The sequence below is a fragment of the Cebidichthys violaceus genome, unplaced genomic scaffold (assembly GCF_023349555.1).
Source record: "Cebidichthys violaceus isolate CVI_PGR_0920_01 unplaced genomic scaffold, fCebVio1.0.p SCAF_11, whole genome shotgun sequence".
Taxonomy (NCBI): domain Eukaryota; kingdom Metazoa; phylum Chordata; class Actinopteri; order Perciformes; family Stichaeidae; genus Cebidichthys; species Cebidichthys violaceus.
Genome location: NW_027176274.1, coordinates 7,206,380 through 7,227,649, shown reverse-complemented (window position 1 = coordinate 7,227,649; position 21,270 = coordinate 7,206,380). Strand labels below are relative to the sequence as shown.

Sequence of the window (21,270 nt, the reverse complement as noted above, 5' to 3'; positions counted from 1 at the left end):
ATGTTGTAGACCCTTCTTTCTGTTTTCCCCAAAAATTAGATCATATTTATTCAGGGAGTGTAGTTAGTGACAGTTTGGACTCTATGGAAAAGTGGCTCTGACAGTTTGAACGAGTCAATTGTGTCCCACTGTCTCTATTTTTCTGAGCCCTTTCAGGCATTGAAGGTCAGATTTAGATGTGCTATCCATGGTGCTGAAGCCGGGTCAAAAGAGACAAGTACAAGGTCCGAGGGGTCACTGATGTCAAAAGATTTGTATTTGATGGAGGGAAGATGAAAACAAAGATAGGAGAGAGAGGGGATGGATTTGAACCCGTTGGGGTGACATTGTATGTGCCCGAACCAACTGACCCGTTAGGATACCCTTTATATTTGTTAAGAATGTGCTCATGGGCGTGTCCTTTGATTTTTGAATAAACCTCTGGATGGCTGACGACCTACACATTTTCACACAGACGTAGACAGTCTTGCACACACTCTTTGCTGACAGCTCATGCAGGAGATGACAGGGCCTGGTTACAGTAATAACCCTCCCGCTATCTCACGCCCATGCGTCTGCAGCATAGCCTGTAAATCTCACTCTGTTATTGTTTTAATAACACTAATGTTAGCATTAGAGAAAGTGGTAAAAACGTCAGACATCAAAAGCCAGAGACATCGGAGCTATAACGGGGTGAAGACACAGGGCGAGGGCCCAGCTTGTGAAAATAGCTGGCCGTGCTGACTCAGCAGCAGAGGAGTGTGTGAGTGTGTGTGCATGCAAGCGTGTTAGCATTTTTTTAAATGCATTTGGGCACACATTTCTACGTCGATGGTGCGTAAGCGTACAAAACACTAAGCAACCGGACTGCACATAACAAAGACCTCCAGCTGCTCGGTAAAACTGAGCTCCATTTCCTCCAAACCGCAAAGTCTCGTAAAGCTAAGCACCCATAGTTAGCTTGACTCCTATATTGATGCCTCTGGTGCTGCTTATTGGGGGAAAGCACCCTGATACATTTTCCAACACATGACTTTGTTTTTCTGAATCAACAGCTCCACCCCTTTCAAAGACTGTGGAATAATGTCTGATGGAGATGCAGCATCACGAAACCATAGAGGACATGAATAAAGTCTCTCGTCTGCAAACAGAGCGTCATGGAACATGTGAAGAGCAGCAGGCAGGAGCGAAAAATACCAGTCAGCGATCCGTGTCATTCCCTGTAATAGTTCAAATCCATACCTACTCTGACATGGATTGGGCCATTGCTTTTCATAGCCCCCTGTGTTTTTACATATGTGAGTAATAAAATAAGTCGGTAAGTTCTGCACTTGTGCCATATGGGACTATTTTACAAACCACTGAGTGCAGCAAGCAAGTGAAGCTTCTCTGTCTATGCGTGTGTGTGTGTGTGTGTGTGTGTGTGTGTGTGTGTGTGTGTGTGTGTGTGTGTGTGTGTGTGTGTGTGTGTGTGTGTAGGTGTGTGTACGGATGTGCGTATATGTGTCCAGTGTGTGTGTGTGTGTGTGTGTGTGTGGGGGTGGGGGTCCAGTGGACGCCAAGCTTTCCATAATGTTTACTGACACAACACATTTTAATGGTTTCTTGTTCAGAGCCAAGAATTGAGAAATCAAGTCACTTCAAAAGGGTGGCACACTACGCTAGTCCATTGTTTACACTTATGGCTTCAGCTATTTAAATCTGAAACTGAGCAGGCCTATGGACGCCACAGCTGAATTGTTTGTGTTGTTGCAAAACTGCAAGTGCAAGTTGTATGCATACAATCGTTCTCAAAAACAACATTCTTTTAGTGCACAAGTGAACCATTTCCCTTAAAAAAAAATTGTTATTTTTTGCAAAGACATGAAGGCCAAAAAAATGTTACACTTTTACAGTCAGTGAAAGAAAATATGGCAATGAAAACCATGTCAAAGCTAATTAGCTCCTTGTACACCTCAAGCCAAGTGTTTCTGCTGCAAGCCCCAGATTTTATGTCAAACTCTCAGTTACGTTTGAACAATGAGCTGAAAGCCGTGTGAGGTCCCGGCGTACAGCACAAACGTGTGAACCCCAGCCATTCTCTGGCCATATGCCGGTGAACGCCCAAGTACAGACAATAGAGAAATTGTTTGGCTCTGAGTCCCAACTTTGAAACAGTTTCTCTCACTCGCGCACGCCGCAGGGCTTCATGGGAGACCCCATCGCCACAATGATCGAAACGGAGTAATGAAACACTCGTCATTACTCCCGTCCCATGCAGTCTGTTTCTTGTTTATTCTGCAGGTCGCTCCACGCTGTGGTCCAAATGTCTGCTGTGAGTTAGCGGCGCTGCAGCAGTGGGCGTTTTTTCTTTTTTTTTTTTCTATACAACCTATCTGTGTAATGAGTTGGTGGGCCGCTCTGACCGGAGCAGCGTGACTTCACTTTTTTGGCCATAGTGGTGTTGAAGTTTCCAAAGATTGTGGAGATTATCAGATTGCACATCACAATGATATTACAGTCAGGGTGGCCTTTTCATCGGGTTTCAGTGCAAGGTGGCTGTCATCTAATCCTCTTCACCGCAGACAATAGCACCAGCCTGAGTCGGGTAATGTCAATACACATGGAACTCTGTTACAAAAGTAGTTTTTCTTTATTAAAACATACACAGACATAAATAAAAAAACACTGAATGGAAAAAGAATCTATCAGATGAAGATCTTACAGGTATCTTGTAGAAGAAACAATATATCCATATTGCTTTTGGCTAGGCAAGTGCACACAGAATTGTCAAAATCAAGATACATAAATATGGAATTTAAAATGAAGCCCCTGTGTTTTAATAACAAAAAGCGTGTCTACTATTTCCTCTAAGTGCTGCATAATGAATGTCATACAGACATAAAATATAAATGTTTTTTTACAGCCGAAAGGTCACTGTAACAATGATCTGTCTCTGTACTTCTACAGCTAATAAATAAATATTTAGTGCATATTCCCATTTAACCCACTGAAGAGCCAAATGAAAAACAAAATTTAAGTTAAAGATGAACCAAACTCAATTCGGCTCCTCTAGTTAAAGAAGACAAAAGTCTATTTGTGTAAGTTATGGTCAGACAGTCCAGCTATCTGCATCGTTTGTTGATCGTCATAAACATAACAAACAGATGTCATTCCCTCCTTGGATTAAAATGACATTGTCGCGTAATTGCCTTCAATGAATCAGGCCACTCTCAGATTTCTTTAAGACAGAACACTGGAATGCATGTTGAGTTTTTGGAGCACACACACACACACACACACACACACACACACACACACACACACACACACACACACACACACACACACACACACACACACACACACACACACACACACACACACACACACACACACACGACCTTCTTTTTAAACTGCTTTTGTTGCTTAAAGAAACAACGTCGGAGTCAGAGTGAATCTTTAGAGATGTTGAGGGTGATATAACTCACCGTCTAACTGCCTAATTCAAATTATACCGTTGAGTTACTTACTGTGAGGACGCCTCATTGCCCGCCTTGTTCACACTCACAAAACCTTTCGGGAAAACATTTGTGCATTCACTGCCGTGGGTCAGAGGCAGACCTGGGAGTTATTTTTATTCTGTGATAATCTGCTAAGTACAAGCAGACGCTCATTTTGGTCATCCCCCCCCCCCAACAATCAACATTGATAAATCCCTTCTCACTGCACTTCTTGCCAACAAACTTACTTCCTAAATTGCTCCCTCATGATTTGTTTAATTAGTGCAACACATGTCTGTGCTTAAGTCTAAATGTTGTAATATGAACTGAAATGTATTGACATTTCTCAACACCAACCACAATACTTTTAAAAAAGCAAGACAAGATGTTAAAAGGTGACAACCTTTTTCCATTATTTTTCTCATATATGTGACTCTGCAATTTGATGAAGAGCAATGTAAAAAAAAAAAAACGACACATGAACGATACAAAACAAACTTTAAATCGCTAACAGTGGTTCTTTGGCATATCAAATGTTCAGTAGCATGTCCGCTCCCCACGTGTTTCATTTTCAGTTACCCAACTTTATGGCCCCAAAATACGTCCCTTCTCCCTCCGGGTCCAGCATCCAAGCATTGGACACGTTGACGTACAAGGCGTCCCCCTTATCCAGCCGGACCCCTCGGCCCTGCTGGGCGCAGTACATGTTATAGGTCGTGATGTTCCAGCGCATGGTGCTGCCCGTCTTCATCAGCACCACAGACTTGCTGTTCTGTTTGATGCTCTCGTGGTAGACATACTGGATGAGCTGGGTGTTGCTAACATCCACCGGCGGGAGTCCGGCCGGACTGCTTTCCTCCGGTCTGTAGTAGCGGAAGCAGGTCTTGGCGTAAATATAGTAGAAACCCGACTCCATCACCTCCAGTTTCCCCTTCTGGTAGCCCATTCTGTTGCGGTATCCGTGCTCCTCGTCCCAGTCAATGGTGATGGCCTTCGTTAGACCCTCTACATGGCAACAAGAGCAACATAAGTTTTGGTTGATCATACACCAAACAAAAGAACAAGGTTTCTTTGTAGCGTCATTCAGAAGTTCTAAGTACCTAGCTGGTTTCAAACTAGTGATTCACTAAATCGGGTTGTGTAGTATCTAGGAAGCGTTGGTAGCGCTGTCCAATCCAGGCAAACGGAAGGAAAGGAAGCAGCTGTAGCATCACAAGCTGTTAAATAACTTCCATAAGTTACAGCTAGAGGTGGTCAAATGTTGCATTAAACTTCATAAGTATATGTAATTGTGTTTAGAAGTGAATTCATGGAGAAATGTGTTTTTTCAGAGTTGGTATTCATGCAATGTCCCATTATGCTAAATGATCATTTAGTTGAACTTCTTGGACTTAAAGTATGTTTTTGTTGTTTACATAATTCTTAAACAGCATTTAATCATATACATAACATATGGATGTTAATTCAACCGGACTCACTCTTTGAGTACTCTTTGGTCTCTCCGATTGGTAGATGAGCTGATGGAAGGCTCTCTTTGGAGGTTTTGCACCGTCCTTTTTTCCTCGTGTCTCTCAGCGCGTTCAGCACCGGCTCCGTCTGTACTTCCTGAAGAAAACACCAAAAGAAAACAGCTGAACAAACACTGAAGAACAGAAAAACAAAACAACAACATCAAAAAACATTTTTGCATGTGTGTGTTATCCTACTCTGAGAAGTTGCCCAAACTGAAACTTACACCCACAATTCAAAATTAACCCGCACAGTACCTAAAAATAACTTTTTCTCTTAGCAACAATACGGTTTTGACATATTTTACCACATCTTTGTTCAGCCGTCTCTTTGAATATCCGTCTGTTTGTGCGAAAATTGTGTGCGTGTGAACACAGCAAATGGACGAGCATACAGTGACTGCCTGTCTGTGTGCATTATCTATCCTGCTAACTTCTCATTACCGCTGTGGTTGTACTCGGGGCTGAAGGCTGTGACAGGGAGGCCTCCTGGTGAGTGTAACCTTTCAGATAGATTGCGCTTCTAACGGATTTGGCACAAATAGTATCGGGACTGCATGCAGTGCCGAGTGACGATTCTATTCAAGGCCGATGAAGCCGCCATCCACAGTCTGAGCTGGGCTGTCCTGCCTCAGGCAGGAACAGAGCGTATACACTCAAGGAAAACATGGTTTCCACGGAAGTAAACAGTTACTGCAGCGGAGCTGCCAACTCTCTTACACATCTGGCACGAGATGAAAATATCAGGCCGTTTTCTGCCTCTACCTATAATCTTTCACTCACACATGAGAAATGATCTCTTTAAAGTTGTACAACTTTGTTAGTTACTTAGAAGAAAGGCCTTGCAATGTTTTAAGCAAGACACAATTTGGGATGCAATCAGTCCATCTTTATTTAAGTATGCATGTATACACAAGTACAGCAGATACAAATACATGTGGTTAATTACAAATGTCAGTCAAATGTCAACGGATTGTGTCTTTATTATGTCCTGAAGGTGTTTTAACATGTTTTATAAATTTCCTCTGATCCAATTTTCTCATGTATCCTGCTAATATCATCTCACCCTAACTCTGAGACAACGCCTAAAAAAAGACAAAGACAGGGAAATGGAAAGTGTTGTTTTAGAGGGAAACATTACCAACTTAAAAAAAAACAAAAAAACACACACACACACACACACACACACACACACACACACACACACACACACACACACACACAGCGCCCTCGAGCACAAACACTGCTACAACAAACTCAACTACAGGGCCGGTCCCACCAAAAGCATTTACATGTTTTTGCAACACTGCACCTGTGCTGTGCTAATAATATTACTGTGAAGTATTCACAAACCAAGTCCAGACAAATTTGCATGCCTCTACGACTAAGATTAGCACAGTCTGTCCTCCAAAAACAATTTGCTGCACAAACATGTTTATAGCGCTGCGTCTTGGAAGGAGACGGGGGTAAACATCGTCTTGCCAAGGCTACAGAGTAATTGTGAACGCGCTCCCAATTGGCCCTACACTGTGGGATCTATCTTGATTTGTGGCGAGACCGCGTCATACCTCCTTAACCAGAAGAGAAGAGATTATTTAGACAAAGTTGCTGCAGCTTGGCAGCTTCCTGATCTACAGTGTGATCTAGAATTAAACTGTGACAACCACTCGGCACCAGACGGAGCTGCTCCAGGAAGGCAAACTCTCTGACTCTACATCTGTGTGTGTGTGTGTGTGTGTGTGTGTGTGTGTGTGTGTGTGTGTGTGTGTGTGTGTGTGTGTGTGTGTATGTATATATATATATATATATATATATATATATATATATATACATATACATATACATAGATATGTATACATATGACTTGACCTCACATGCTTGTTCCCTGAATACCACAGTGCACGCAGGCCTCAGTTCAGCCCTTTAACTACCGTACGCACCGCATGCATCATTCAACATCTCCATTATGTTGATGAGTGGTTTCGGAGACGAGAACAAAAGTCCTCTCACCACTCGAGGCTCGGCCACCAAAGCAGATCGTCCCTTTGTGTTTCGCGCTGCGTCAGTCAGAGCTCCTTCTGACATTATTATACAGATCTGCACGGACTGCAAACATTCAGATCACAGAGTCTGATTCGTGATCTCGTGTTCTCACCCCTCCCGAGACTCTCGTCCGTCTCACATCAAAGCTGGACTGCAGAGCTGACAGCTGTCCACCGAGGCCCTGCTGTCGAGCAAAACCCCCGAACTGACAGCGGAGAACGCCGGCGGTCTCGGGGCTGACCCTAACACAACACAGTGGTGTGCCAAGTGGGCCTGTCACCCCGACACCTCATAAAGATCCCAGCAAGTCTCCCTGCGCTCCATGGGAAACAGCCGAGGGCTAACGGCAATGAGCTCCTCAGTCCAAGACCGGTTGGGTGGTTTGTGTAAAGTACTCCACCAGAGATACCCAGGGCAAACACAAATACATGATATGAGAATGAAATTAAAGCATTATGGGAAACCAAACACCAGTGAAGAACAGCAGTCCTTTTATTCTGTGTTGTTTTACTTCCTGGTTCCATAGTTTCCTTTTTTTTGCATTTGCATTTGCTCGGCAAAGCCTGTGCCAAAAAATGGGCGGCAACTTCCAAAAAAGGGTTTAGAAACTAAATATATGATCAAGAATTGTATAACTCCCTCATGCCACTGCTGATCATTGATAGAAAACTCTGCAACCACTGTCGCCAATGGGTGACCCACTAACAGCCGATGCAGTAAATGACTTTCTGTGCACAGTGTCAGTAAGCGATGAGGCTCGTTTGGGAAAGAAGCTAATTGCCTCTTTAACAAAAGGCAGAAAGGTGTTTTTCCTGCTGTGGTCGGACCTCTTCCCCAGCCTGTGTGACCACCACCTGGGGTTTGGTGCTTTGCAGAAGCTGTGGTATGTGCTGAAAACGCACCCATGGGAGGAAATCATGACTTCTGTCAGTGCAAACTTGTAGATGATTATCTTATTTATTTTATGCTTTTTTCCCCAAAAACTAAAGCCAAGTTGTTGAACGTACTGTACTTTCCCCTCGACAGTGTCAGCGAGGAAATACCTGGTACGCTTCAAAACATTCTTAAAGCAGATTACTGTTGGCCTCTGAGATGTTTTGTTTGGCTCTGCCACTTTGTTTCCCCACAGTTTCCTTTTAATGACATGTTGACGACTGCTCGATCAATCAAAGTCTGCTCACATTGAGTTTGTTGAAGTAGAAATTGAAAAAATGGCAATCAGTGCTGGAGATTAATAATCAATGATTTACACAGCAGATGTCCTGCCATTAATATCAAAGACTTCAGGTGTGTGTGACATCGTAGCAGGAAGGAAAAACTTGTTAAAATGCAATCTATCTGAGTGGACTGTGCTCCAGTCAGAGGGCGTGTCGTGCTGCAGGGTTGCCTGGGGTTAACCAGCGGTCACACTCACCTCTATTGGCCGATGTGGGGCTGTGGACAAATCTACCTGGAGACAGAAACACAGGAGCCGAGGTTAGAGAGGTTGATGTGAGAAAAAAATACCAGAGTTAAGCCATCTCAAACCAGCAGGATCTGTTGGGAGAAGTTTCCCCCTGACAGGTGTGGGTGGGAGGAATATTTGACAAAACTTACAGAAAGACATTTCAGTTTGGATACGTGTGTGTGTGTGTGTGTGTGTGTGTGTGTGTGTGTGAGTGGGAGGTTAAGTTATTTTCCACATGCATTCCACCGCAGCATGCGAAAGTCAAAGGGATTTGGAAGCTGAGCGCTGGTTCTCATTTGCAGGGCCGTTGTCTCTGAATAATTTAACATCTAATACATTTAACCCCAAAAAAATGGCCACGGGGCTTTGATGCATGCGCACGGCCTGATGCACAAAGACGAGCTGGAATCAGAGCGGCGTTTGTAAAACCTGCTCCGATCAGCACATTCCTATAGAGACACGGCGCTGTGCAGATTCCAGCTGTCCTCTAACATCTCCAGGAAGTTCTACAGGTGCTGAAGGGGGCAGATGATGGTCCGGTGCCAAACTCCACTCCCTCCCCCCCACCACACACACACACACACACAACACTACTGACTCACGCTGATAAGTGCTACCATATGCAGCCGACATGGAAATCGGAAAAAGGCTGCCTGTTAATCTGAAGCACTGCTCCAACTCCGGGGCAACCGGAAGCCATCTCATGCTGCTGGGTATTCGAGGAACACTTTGATCGCTCCCTAAAAAAGGTCTGGTCCTGCATCCCTCTCATTACACGATCAGATAAAACCCACATGTTATTACACAAATACAAATAGAGCAACCTATGTCTATCAAATGTCTATCTTTACGATTGCCTTATCTTTTCTCTGGGTATTTTATTTCTATTTTTTTTTTTTATTCTTTTGCCTCCCTCTCTTTTATTTAGTTTTCCCCCCTCTGGCTCACATCCAGAACATAACCAGCCACTACCACACTGCAGTGTGTTTATGCCAAAGACAAGCCAAAGAAATTCAACACACAAACACTCGGGGAAGAGACAGAAGCAAAAACACATAGAGCGCGAGAGAGAGAGAGAGATGCTCCCCAGGTGAACTTCCAGCATCCAGACAGAGATGCGGTCTGCTCTCTTGGCTTGTTGAAACATGACAATTATTCAACTCCCAAACCCGCCATAAAGTTACAAAAACAGTTGTGGCAGAACATAGATGTTATTTTACAAGCTCACAGACACAGCCTGAAAGATGACAAAGATGAGCTGACAAAAAGGCAATGGGGCGTGCAGGAACATTTGTATTTTCATAGCATCTCTGTCTGGCAAAGCTCAAGGAAGACCAGTCTCTCTGCCTCCAAACTCCTTGAAAACAGCTCTGCTTATGCTCGACAGTTTACAATTTATGACACATATAAATAACAAATATACGCCCCCCGATGGCATGTAAACACGCACAAGAAAAACTGCAGCCTGGGAGGCTCAAGTGAAAACATCTGCATTTTGCAAACATTGACATCTCGCAAGACCGACTGAGATGTTATCACTTCAAAAAGGGATTCGCGATGCTTTGAATCGAGCTGCCTGCAGCCCCTGAGAAAAAGTATCTTGCTGAAATAACTAATCTTTGGAAAATGTCACGCGGGCTTTTTGGAGATGTTATCTATAGGTGTTTGTACAGCGAGGGAAGACGTGTTTTAACTGCCTGCGGCTGAAGCGCTGCGCCTTCAAAGAGTGCACGACATCTTGGCGCACAAAACTGCAGAAGTTGCTCGATGTTGAGCCTTTTTTCTTTTCTTTTTCTTTTTTTTTCCACTTGTGCAGATTACTCCTTCTTTACTTCTAAGAGCGCACGCCGCCAACTTTTATATAGAGGTAGGACACTTACTTATCTGTCACTTTATGGCATTATAAAATTGCGCAAATGTCGTTGGACTATCTCAACTCGCTCGTAGCCCACTAGAGAACTGTTGACAGTGTTTGTAGGTAAATATTTACACGCGGAACCAAAGCTTGAGTAAACCCCGGCCCACGTCAGTGAGTGACTTTGCAAAGTGTGTCAAAGCGCACTGGAAATGAGCCGCCAAACCGGACCACGCAGTGTCACATGGAGCCTACCTCTTGCAGGTAACCCGTCAGGTGTAATAAGATCGCCACGCTGGAAGCCACCTGAAGCAATCCCATAACAGCGAGGGTCCCGAATAGGAGCGGCCGGTATGTGGGCTCCGAGCTCTGCACCGGGTGGAAGCGGTGCTGCCCTGCCTCGATGTCGACGGTGTTCCGCAGGTAGCCTCTGTACTCGCTGTGCGTAGCTGCCATGGTGCGCGCTCTGTGTGTGCCGTTCAGCCCCAGGGCCAGGTCCCAGACTCAATGCAAGGAAGGAAAGAGAGTCTGCAAGAGTCCCTATAATCAGCGGTGGGTGGGCTGAAAAGAGCTCGTTTTCTCTGCAGCCAATCAGAGGGAGCCTCAGACAGAGCGACGGGACAGACTGACACAAGACTGGCAACCGGGCCGACCTGAACGCACTACAGGTAAAGCGAGTCCTTTATGGCTCCACGGGGCCAACGCACTGACACGTGATACCCCCCACCCCTCCAGTGACACACCCCCTGTGCTGACGCCGAGAGTTCAGCAGCACAACAGGAGATGCAGTGGATCTATTTAATACCTCATATGAGTAATCAGTTTACAGCCTATAAACACACAACAAAAATATATGTATATTTAGGTCAAACTTAACAACAAAACACGAACAAATAAAAGGCAGAAACATGCTATAGCTATAAAAATGTAATTCATTTGAAACCAGAGTTTTTAATTCAAAAATTTAAAAATATTATTTACATAAACAATTTGATTATTTTTCCACAAAAAAAAGTCAATGAACTTCAACATCTTAAAATGACATCAACTCCCCTCATTGCAAAATACAGAATGTATGAATATGCAAATATTGTTTACTACAAAGGCGTCTCCTATACTTCAAGAAGTCCATCCTTAGTGTTTGTGCGCTGGAGGTTTTAAGTGTCTGCATCACATTTGTGTAAGTTGCATTTTCGACCTTGATTGGCTTCCATCTTATTTAGATTCATGGTGAGCACAGTGCATATTTCCATCTTCAGCAGTAAAACCATCTCTAGTGTCAAGCTCTGTGAAGCTCAAACATCCAAGTGAAGTAACAATAAACAAAACACAATAGAAAGCTTTGTGTTGTAAATGCATGCATCTCAATAACAATATAATATGGATTCCTTCACACTGGCAGTTGGTCACATAATTATCATTGTTTGCTCCTTTTGTTTTCGGATCAGTAACTCATTAATCATCATGTGTTGGTGTGGCAGCTTAGAGCTCCAGAGTCAATGTTTGTCTCCTGCTCAGCTGTTAGTCATATCAGACAAAACCAGAATTCTAATAAATGAAAGTGCATTTTTACTAATTCTAAGCGTACTTCATCCATTAGCTTTTATTTTGTCATGTCATTCAAGGAAGTGTGTTGTTTTTTGTTGATAGCTGCCTCAGTCCAGACCAGCATAACTGATGCAGTCTTAGATCAAAACACTCATCTGTTAAGTATGTTAATCATGTATTTTTCACATTCTATTATAATGTTCTCTGAACAGGACTTGGCAGAAAAAAGTCCCTGGCAGCAATCCAGCAGCAGCTGAAGACACTCCTCCCACTCCTCCCATCACTTCTTGTAAATGTGGGGATGGATTAAATATTTGTTAGTTTAAAGGAGCAGTGTGTTAAATTGAAGGGAATTTATAGACAGACACGGGATATAATATTCATATGTTTTAGTGTTTTTCACTATGTTTTCATTAGTGTGTGATCACCTAAAACTAAGAATCTTTGTGCTTTTGTTTGCTTCGGTCGAGCCGTTTATATCTTCGGGAGCAGGTCCTCGGTGTCCGCCATGTTGCACCACCATGTTCCTACTGTAGCCCAGAAAGGACAAACCAAACACTCGCTCTAGGAGAGACTTTGAGTTTTCACTTTACCCGAAGGTCGCTGTAGATCTCCAACACGCTTGTAAAGGGAGAGATGAGCTGTGGGGTATTCAGTTGGTTGAAATCTGCACCCTCACCACTAGATGGCACTAAATCTTACACACTGTCTCTTTAAGGCACATCTGGGTCTTGCTCCTGGAGATGCATAAAAATATCCTTTAAATCTTGCCACATTGTGTATCCTTTAACCTAATAATATAATAATAATATGATAACTTGTGCTGAAAATGGCTTTTTTACACAGTCACCATGACAGGGCCAATCTTAGTATGAACCCGTCCTACCTGTCAGTCATCAGTGATGCTCTACAAAGTGGAAATCATCTTTCATAGTGGTAAAGTGGTTAAAAAAAAATCACCTCTATTAAGAGTAGATTCTCAACTTTTACCTAAAAAGGTCCATGAAATAGCACTTGCTTTACAAAGACAGTACAGAGAGCCCTCGTCATTACTTCATTTGTGATTTTTGAACACAGATGACAGAACAAACCTGGATTTCCACTATTAACAAAAAGTGAAGAAACTATTACAGAAGAACACAAAACGTCGTGCTGAGTCATATTGTGTGTGTGTGTGTGTGTGTGCGTTTGTCTGACCACAAATGTCCCTAACAAGTCTTACGTGAACACACAGATATTATTTCTTCTCACCTTCACTTATTCTTACATGAGCTGAAGCTGCGTCTTACCTCAGTCTTCTGCATAAATATCATCCCATTGTTTAGCGAGGTTACACCTTTTAGTTGCGTTATACAGTATCAACCTAGATAACCCAAAGTGTTGCACAATGAAAAAAACGTTCTTCTATCATGATGACAAGTTTCCGTGTTCCTTGTTCATTGTTGTGTGCATTTAACAGTACCAAAATAATCAGCGTGAATGAATAACAACCTTCCTTAGCAGACTTTCTTACAATACTTTTGTTTGACTTTTCCATCACTTGCATTATCAATTGTAGTTTTGCGGACCGACATTTTAAAGAATCTAGGTTGTGTCAATAGTGTGTCTTTACCTTACCATGCAGTGGAAGGGTGGCATAAACCTACAGCCAGTTAGCTTAGCTTAGCATTAAGACTTGGAACTGTGGGAACTAGCGTGGTTCTGTCCAGAAGTTAGCAGGATTATTTTTTGACCGGGCATAGTGACTATAAAGGACAACCAGCAGAGCTGCCAGAAGTCTCTCTGGTCCAGCTTGGTCGTGTATAGTAATTCAGTCATTTAGTGTTTTCACTGAAAACAGCAGCCTGCTGCAGCTGGAAACACGGCTGATAAAAGTGAACCAGCACAGTAAAGTTGCACTCTGTTAAACCAAAACAATAACTTAAAAGATGGTAAAGCGCTTTGTTGAGCTGCACGAAATTGATTATTCTCTGGGGTTTGTCAATAAGAGTGATACACGCATTCATATGATCTTGGTAATCCAGAAATATTTAAATATTTGAATGAACTGTGCCAGAATTTGTGTGTGCTAGTATGGCAAACAAAGTCACACAAACTCAAACTTTGTGTCACAGCTTCGGCTACGTCCCTAAAAATAGTAAAGACGACAACAACATGATACTATTAATTCCTTCACATCTCCTATTATAATCCGCTTACACTTATGTTTTCCCCAAAAAAACGTGCACAATAAGGTATTGTCGCATGGAGTGTAAACAGACGGTCCAGCGGTCACACATCGTGGCTGTTGCAGCATCTAAACATGGCAGTGGCTCCTGTTAGCCCAGAGAGTGACCTCCCTAACCTCTGCCATTTTCCCGCTGCCAGCAGAACAACAGTGTAGTATTTGAAAACCCAGCAGAAAACCAGCCTCCTGTAGGAACTGGAGTTATTTTAGGGCTGAAGCAGTGACAATGGAAAGGAGGGGTGGCTGTAGTAGGTTCGGTGAGTTTGCGAAATCCAAGCAAAATTTCTGGGTGCCAGAGGAGTTCATGGGAGAAAGCTGGCTTTTTATATGTGCCCCTCCCCCCTGCCTAAAACCATCAAACCTCATGGCGCTACAATCATTTAATACTCCGTCATTATGGGCATTCTAACTTCATAAAACCACACATATGATTTTGGTTACATTGTACAACCACATTCCCCCCTCTTACTATTACTCGCTTGTATAGAACAGCCTCTGTTGATGTTTTGCTTCTGAAATGTAGCACAAGGACTGGAGTCTGTGCTCAGCCAGACGAGTTTCTCCTGACGATGGTTCAGAGCGTATCTTTCCCAGGAGACCTTCATTCCAGCATTGGCGTCCAGCTACCTCCTGCACTTGGCTGAGCGCGACGCGGCCTTGGCACTGCTCTGGATGTGGTACTACGAAGTGCTCTTCTCTCGGTCAGGGGTCGTTAATACACCATGAGAAACTGTGTTTAGCTGTGGGTTTCCTGTGCCCTCAGCAATTTCCTGAAGGAGTCAGGAGCGCGGCGCTGCGGCAGGGCAGAGCGGAGAGCGGAGGCCTGGTTTGGGCTGATATTCAGGTTAACACATGTTTGTTTGGGTTGTATCACACATTTGTATTCGCGTTTGGTTGACTCACAAGCGTGCATGTGCGTGCGTGCATAGGTGAGAGAGTGTGAGAGGAAAAAAGGGTGTTTGGACGGTCTCCATGCCCCTTTGTTTTTGCTATGTTCCGCCTGCCAGCGAGTGGAATCTGATGCTCCTTCGGATGATGACAGAGAGCCAAAAGCCCTGTAGCTGTAGAGAGAGGACGAAGAGGAAAGAAATTGAGATGAAGCATGAATGAGAGACGAAGCGTGAAGAGAGGTAAAGTAAGAGGGAGAGAGAAAGACAAAAGTGCCCGCATAATGGCATGCAAAGATAACACTTGAGACAGGGTGTGTACCTTCGCCACTGGTCAACTCTTTGCATCGTTATGAGCATTTGATTATCTCTGGTTTTTAGGAGCATTCCTAGCTAACCATGCCCTCACACTCACCCCAACGCTAAACTCAGCAGCCTCGCACTCATCCGGTGGACTCTGACGTCTGCAGTTTACGCTGCCTGAGGTATCGGGGGTCCGGGGTGAAGGTTCAGGGTTCACAGACAGACTGTGGAGTCACGGTGAACAGCGGGATCCGGTCAGTCTGGTTCTGCCCAGTGGCTATTTCGGCTTCAAAGCGACCAGAATGATTCCACTGGATTCAGCCTGTTTTGAAAACCATGAAGGGTAGAGATGCATGAATTTGAGAAGCCAAATATGAGGAAATGGTTGAGCTGCTGCCTGGCACAAATATGCGATGGAATTGGATTAACGTTTTGAAACGATAACATGCCTTCTCAAGATTCCTCGCGTGTGAGAAGCACATCTTACACCGAAGATATGACAAGCCCGGATTTTTCCACTGTTTATTATTGCTCTCTTTTATCTGATTGGAAGGCTACTTTTAAGACTCGCTGCATGAGGAGCAGAGAATTGTCTTTCTCTCTGCTCACTCCCACATCCTTTGTGGTGAGAAGGTCACTCAAAGTCTGCAAAACACGCACAAATGCTGCCTTTTCCTGCCGCTCGCTCGAAACTTCTTACACTGCCGCCTCCATAGCAACCCCAATGTTTACACCCCACTCCTCTCCTCCTCCTCTTCCTCCACCTCTCCTGTCACATCACACCGACCCTGCGGTTTTATCAAAACTGCGCACTTGAAATAAAATTGGGGTGATGATCAGCCCAAACAGGGATATTCCAGACCATTAGGCAGATCCCATTTCGGTTGATGTGTGTAGGTTGGTGGAGTGTGGGAGAGTTAGGGTGAACACTGAGCAGAATATCAAAGCAGGCACTTCTGGGCTGTGTGGAGGGAAATGCAGCAAAACGACAAGTGGCACCACTCGAGCGGAGCTGCATTCACTGCAATTCTTATTTATCTTTAAGTAATTAGCTGGCTGGTAAAGTGTCAATGCTGCTCCTTGGATTTCTTCCGGAGTGGTGGCAAGTGGAAGGGGTCACATGACCACGCCTGCACAGAGAGGAAGAGGATGCCCTCAGAGCAGCAGCCCCGTTTGCACTAACTATTGTTGCAATCAAGACCACCTAACCCGAGACCAAGTCACCACCAAGACCAGACTGTATGGAGACCGAGACAAGACCAAGACTTTGAGGGGTTGAGACCAAGTCAAGACCAGACCAGGGCGAGTCCCACAATGCATGACACACTTATAATAAAATGTGAAACATGCAAACTATGGTCACTCCTCAAACTGATCTGAAAGATCCTAATTCTGACCAAAACCGGTCCACTACAACACTGATAGAAAGTAGACACTTGCTGCAAAGGCATAAAAAAGCTTATTTATGTGAAGGGATAAATATAACTACAACATTTTGCAAGAAATTTTGACAGTGTGGCTGCTACTGCCAGAAAACATTGCAATATATACATCAATATTGAAAATGTGAGCTCCTCTCATCTCTGTATTTAAGATCATAGGTGAAACACACACACACACACACACTGTGTGCATGCGTGCCTCGTCACTGGTTGCCATAGCAATTGGGGCACCTGGGTGGAAAGGCAGACTAATTAAGAAAGCTTAGAGGAGACAGTGATTTTGAACAAAACTAGCTGTTAAACCCCTGCCCCCAACGGAAAAACCACCTGTCCAATTGACAACATATTGATAGCATCAGAGAGATAAGACTGCCAAATGCGGTGATGTAATCTTTATTTTTGTGGTGTCAAAAATGTGAGCTTGAGAGCAGGTTAGAAAACTGATACTGTCTGCTTTCTTTGAGAAATTGTCGTCAGAAATAACATGGAGTCCAATGGAGTGGTTGGTTCATGTTCATGTCGCTTTCAGGCTCAGAGAGTCAAATGTGTAAGTCTGTTGGATTTCATAGACACATGTCTGCATACAAATAGATTTAAGGCTGTTTAAAATCAGTTTACACAGGAAAAAAACGTTTATTCACATAGAATACATTTATATAAAATAAAAAAGCCTCATGAAGATAAACCAGGATAAGAGTTTACAGCCATAGTGGCTTTGTGAGGCTTTCCTTAAAGAGGGGGGCTCTGAGATAAATGCTAACATCAGCATGTATCATGTTCACCATCTTAGTTTTGTCTACATACTGGACAAATTACATTTTTTAGTTGAGGCTCAAAATGCCAAGTTTACTAAAGTTATTACAATTCATCCTGAGTGGAACATGAAAATCTCTTTCAAAATCTGTCAAAATTCTGTAGAGAAATTTCACTCAAAAACTCATGGTGGCGTGAAGTGAAGAGTCAGGGGAACGCTAAAGTCATTAGGCTTAAAAACCATGAAAATGTTTACCAAATTTGAATGGCAATCCACCCAATAGTTGTTGAGCTGTGTCAGTCTGGACCAAAGTGATTGCCATCCCTAAACCAATGTCACGGTGGCTAAAAATATGCCGATAAAGACTCTGTGGCTTGTGTGGGCACACACAGCTTCAAAAGAATGATGGACTTTTGCTCAGTCAGTGGGAGCCAGGCTTTCCTTGTTTAAAACGTGTGTGAACACACATGTCGCTCCCCCACTCAGGGCCCAAAACACTCCGCAAAAAGTTAGTTAAACACTCGGTCTGTCAGCACTCCCCCGGTGCTCCAACATCCTCTCACCCTCGGCTCCTTCCTCTTTGCTCCCTCGTTTCCTTTCTTCCTCTCGTCTCTCCATCTTACATCAGTGTTTTCTGACCAAACAAGAGATCCTTAAGGTTAAGGTTTCACCCTGACAATGGGAAGAGCTTCCAGTGACTCAGCGAAGTAGCTCTAACAATCCCACGCTCTAGTTGTTTTACGTAGGGTAACCTGGAATCGGGTCTCACACACTCGTTAAAGCGTCTTTAGCGTCTGCACTGTGATGTGTTTCACAGTGAAACTGAATATTTGAGTGGTATACAGTTACAAGAGGGATTTAAATAAAATCCTTTGATTTTGAGTGTAGCACTAAAAGTGGATGGTTATTATTGGTTAAAATGGTTGGTACTAGCTTATGTAAGCCCACTTTTCTACAGGAAGAAAAGATGGTTGGATTTTGACATAAGAACACAATGACATTTTTTTTGCATATATTGTGCACAATATGATATAGAATACAGGATGTGATCTAAAAAGGTTATAACGCCATTTTTCCTTTCACCTCAACTTTAAATATTGAAGCCTTAAAGAGCAGGGTGTGGTTTTGGCCAGCTGGGTGCTCGTGAGCAGATCAGTGAAGCATGCAGTGTAAATTTGACGTCTTGGACGACCTCTTGTTCTTAGTTCATTTCTAAAACCGCATCGTTCTTGTGAAGCACTCATTCCTACGACAGGAAATCCATTGCCAGTTTGACTGCCATCGAACCGGTGTGGGAAGACGAGGAGGAGGAGGTGGACGAGGATGGAGGAGGAAAAGGAAAAACCCCAGGGCAGGACTGACCATGACATCAGCAGATATCTCTCATTCAGTTAACCATGTCAGGATCTCCCAGACTTGACCTCTGCTTCCTCTCTGTGGTCACATCAAAGCGGCCCGGCCCCGGGCCTGAAGACACAGGCCGCGCTGTCGTCGTCCAAGGTGGGCGTGAGCTCGGAGGAAGTGCCCTGAGGTCATCGAGAAACATGATCCATCAAGATGTTTCCTCATTCATACATGTGTCTGTTAAACCCAAACTTATGCACGCACCTGAGTCAATAGAGCAGTGGGTGGAAACTGACAAGCGATGAGCAGAGACACAACAGTGGATGAAGCAACGCCTCTTGAATGAAACAGTGAAAGCTTCCCTCTGCTGTTGTCTATCCCTCCAGGGTGGGAGCAATGGTGCGCAGTGTGCGCCAGCTTGTTGTTTTTGTGAGTCAGACAGGCTCACTACCCATTTACACAGATAACAGCTAATATTATTTACCACGCTACGGAGCTCCATCTGCTGTTTTTAATCACCGAAGAGTCAAAACAGAGTCGTCAGTTTGGGAATCACCAGCAGCCCCTCTTGACCAGGATATTTCCCCTCTCCGCCCACGGCCCTCTCTTTCTGCTCCCTTCCAATCCTTTTCAGATAAACACTCATAATTTCAACGTGATTCAGCTGTTCCCCCTGACATTAAGCTCTTATCTTATCTGCATCTATCCTCCCTCGCTCTTTCGCCGCTGTCTCCGACCCTTCGCTCCCACGCTGAGAGCTTCCATTGTGCCAAGGTCTGAGTTGCCCTGGGAGGTTAAACGTCTGAGTTATTGTCCATGCCTGCTGCCTGGTTTTCAGACACACACACACACACACACACACACACACACACACACACACACACACACACACACACACACACACACACAGTTACAGCATCACTATGTGGTCACTACTGGAAACAAGCAGACAATAGCAGGGAAATGTCACGGGTCACCTCACGTTTTGAAAGTGTTTCCAGCTCCCCGGTGGTGACTCCGCAGGATCTTTCATTAGTCTTGCCCTCCCTCATAAAACAAACAGGATTAAGGAAGTGCACCACAACTTCTGTTACCATGACATCAGCTTAAACATCACAGGAGGATATGTATGGTTTGCATTTTGTACTAACTTGTCCTTTGCAAATGACTTCATCATTTCAAGTGTAGAAATCCTCATTCAACGTCTCTTTGACATTTGTCAGCCTCACAGCATGTCATGTGGCTCGCTTCAGAGACGACAGCTCGAGGCAATAAAAACCAATAAAGACCAAACCATTTATTTGAATACGGGCCTCTACCAAACGATTGTTGCGTTGTGGTAAAAGTAAAATACAATCAAATATACAATGGAATAACAGTAAATGTATGATAGCCTATTAATAACAGTGAACGTTCATAATTTATAGTTCATATATATATAAGATGAGCTTATCAGATGTCAGACAAAACAGGTTGGGAAAGCTCCAAAGAAGCCACAAACCATTTTTAAATCCCTTTCAAGATGCAGGTGGTGGAATTGCGAAATGTAAAATGACTTAAACACTCCCTTCTTTCATTAATCCAGTTTTGAAGTTGGATACTAAGTATTAAGAAAAGAAAAAACTTTGAACGATTAGGTTTTACACTCCATAAACCTTTTCAGAACTACAGTTGGATCTGGAGGTTTTTGGACTGCGGCACTGCAACCTCGTCCTAAAAACAATTTATCACCACAAGCTCCACAAGAAAATAAATTTTTTCGAATGAGCTTTTAAGTCAAAACCTTTGGAAGTGCCTCACTGCTCTGCATGCTACAGTACAGTAGGTCATCCAGCATGACCTCAGACCCACCTCCGTGAATCAGTCCCTCGGCTCATTAACCGCTCACACCTTTAACTTCATGGTGACGAAACAAAGAGCAGATGCACCACGAAGAGAAGAACAAAAAAAACAACAAAACAAAGGATATGTTCTTCAGGCCGGAGTAAACAAAAGCCTAGCAGAGATGATGTAGCTGGTTTTCCCCTTTCCAACACAAAGCCCAGTACAGTATATCATGGATTCCATGGGCTTGACTCAAACACCCCCCCTTCCTCTCCCCTCATCCAGTGGACTCTCCCAACAACCCGACCGTTTGTTGCTGTTGGGAGGGAAGTGATGTCAGTGACTCACACATTGACACGGCGGGGGGATGCACCCACCGAGCCAAGACCCAGCCTATCTGATGTCAGAGAGAGTGTGTGTGTCTGTGTGTGCGTGCGTGTGTGTGTGTGTGTGTGTGTGTGTGTGTGTGAGACCACACCACTGTGAAACAGTCTGAGGGTGGTATGCTATTGGGCTCCTGTCTGTCTCTCCATATCGCTGACTGATCCTTTTCTGCACAATAACAGCTATACATTGCATCGCCATACTGACGTGTGTGTCTGTGCTCGCACACTGTGCACGGTAATC

At 43.9% G+C, this 21,270-nt stretch overlaps 1 protein-coding gene across 1 annotated transcript; it reads right to left on the bottom strand.

Annotated features, from left to right (window-relative positions):
* Window positions 1-1,549: 1,549 nt before the first annotated feature.
* tnfsf11 (TNF superfamily member 11) lies at window positions 1,550-10,967 on the bottom strand. Its single transcript, XM_068702553.1, has 4 exons — window positions 10,570-10,967; window positions 8,427-8,462; window positions 4,940-5,066; window positions 1,550-4,466 (listed from the first exon to the last, which is right to left on the bottom strand). Exons 1-4 carry the CDS (start codon window positions 10,768-10,770, stop codon window positions 4,033-4,035), a joined length of 798 nt encoding a protein of 265 aa, XP_068558654.1. The 5' UTR covers window positions 10,771-10,967; the 3' UTR covers window positions 1,550-4,032.
* Between the last annotated feature and the right edge of the window lie 10,303 nt (window positions 10,968-21,270).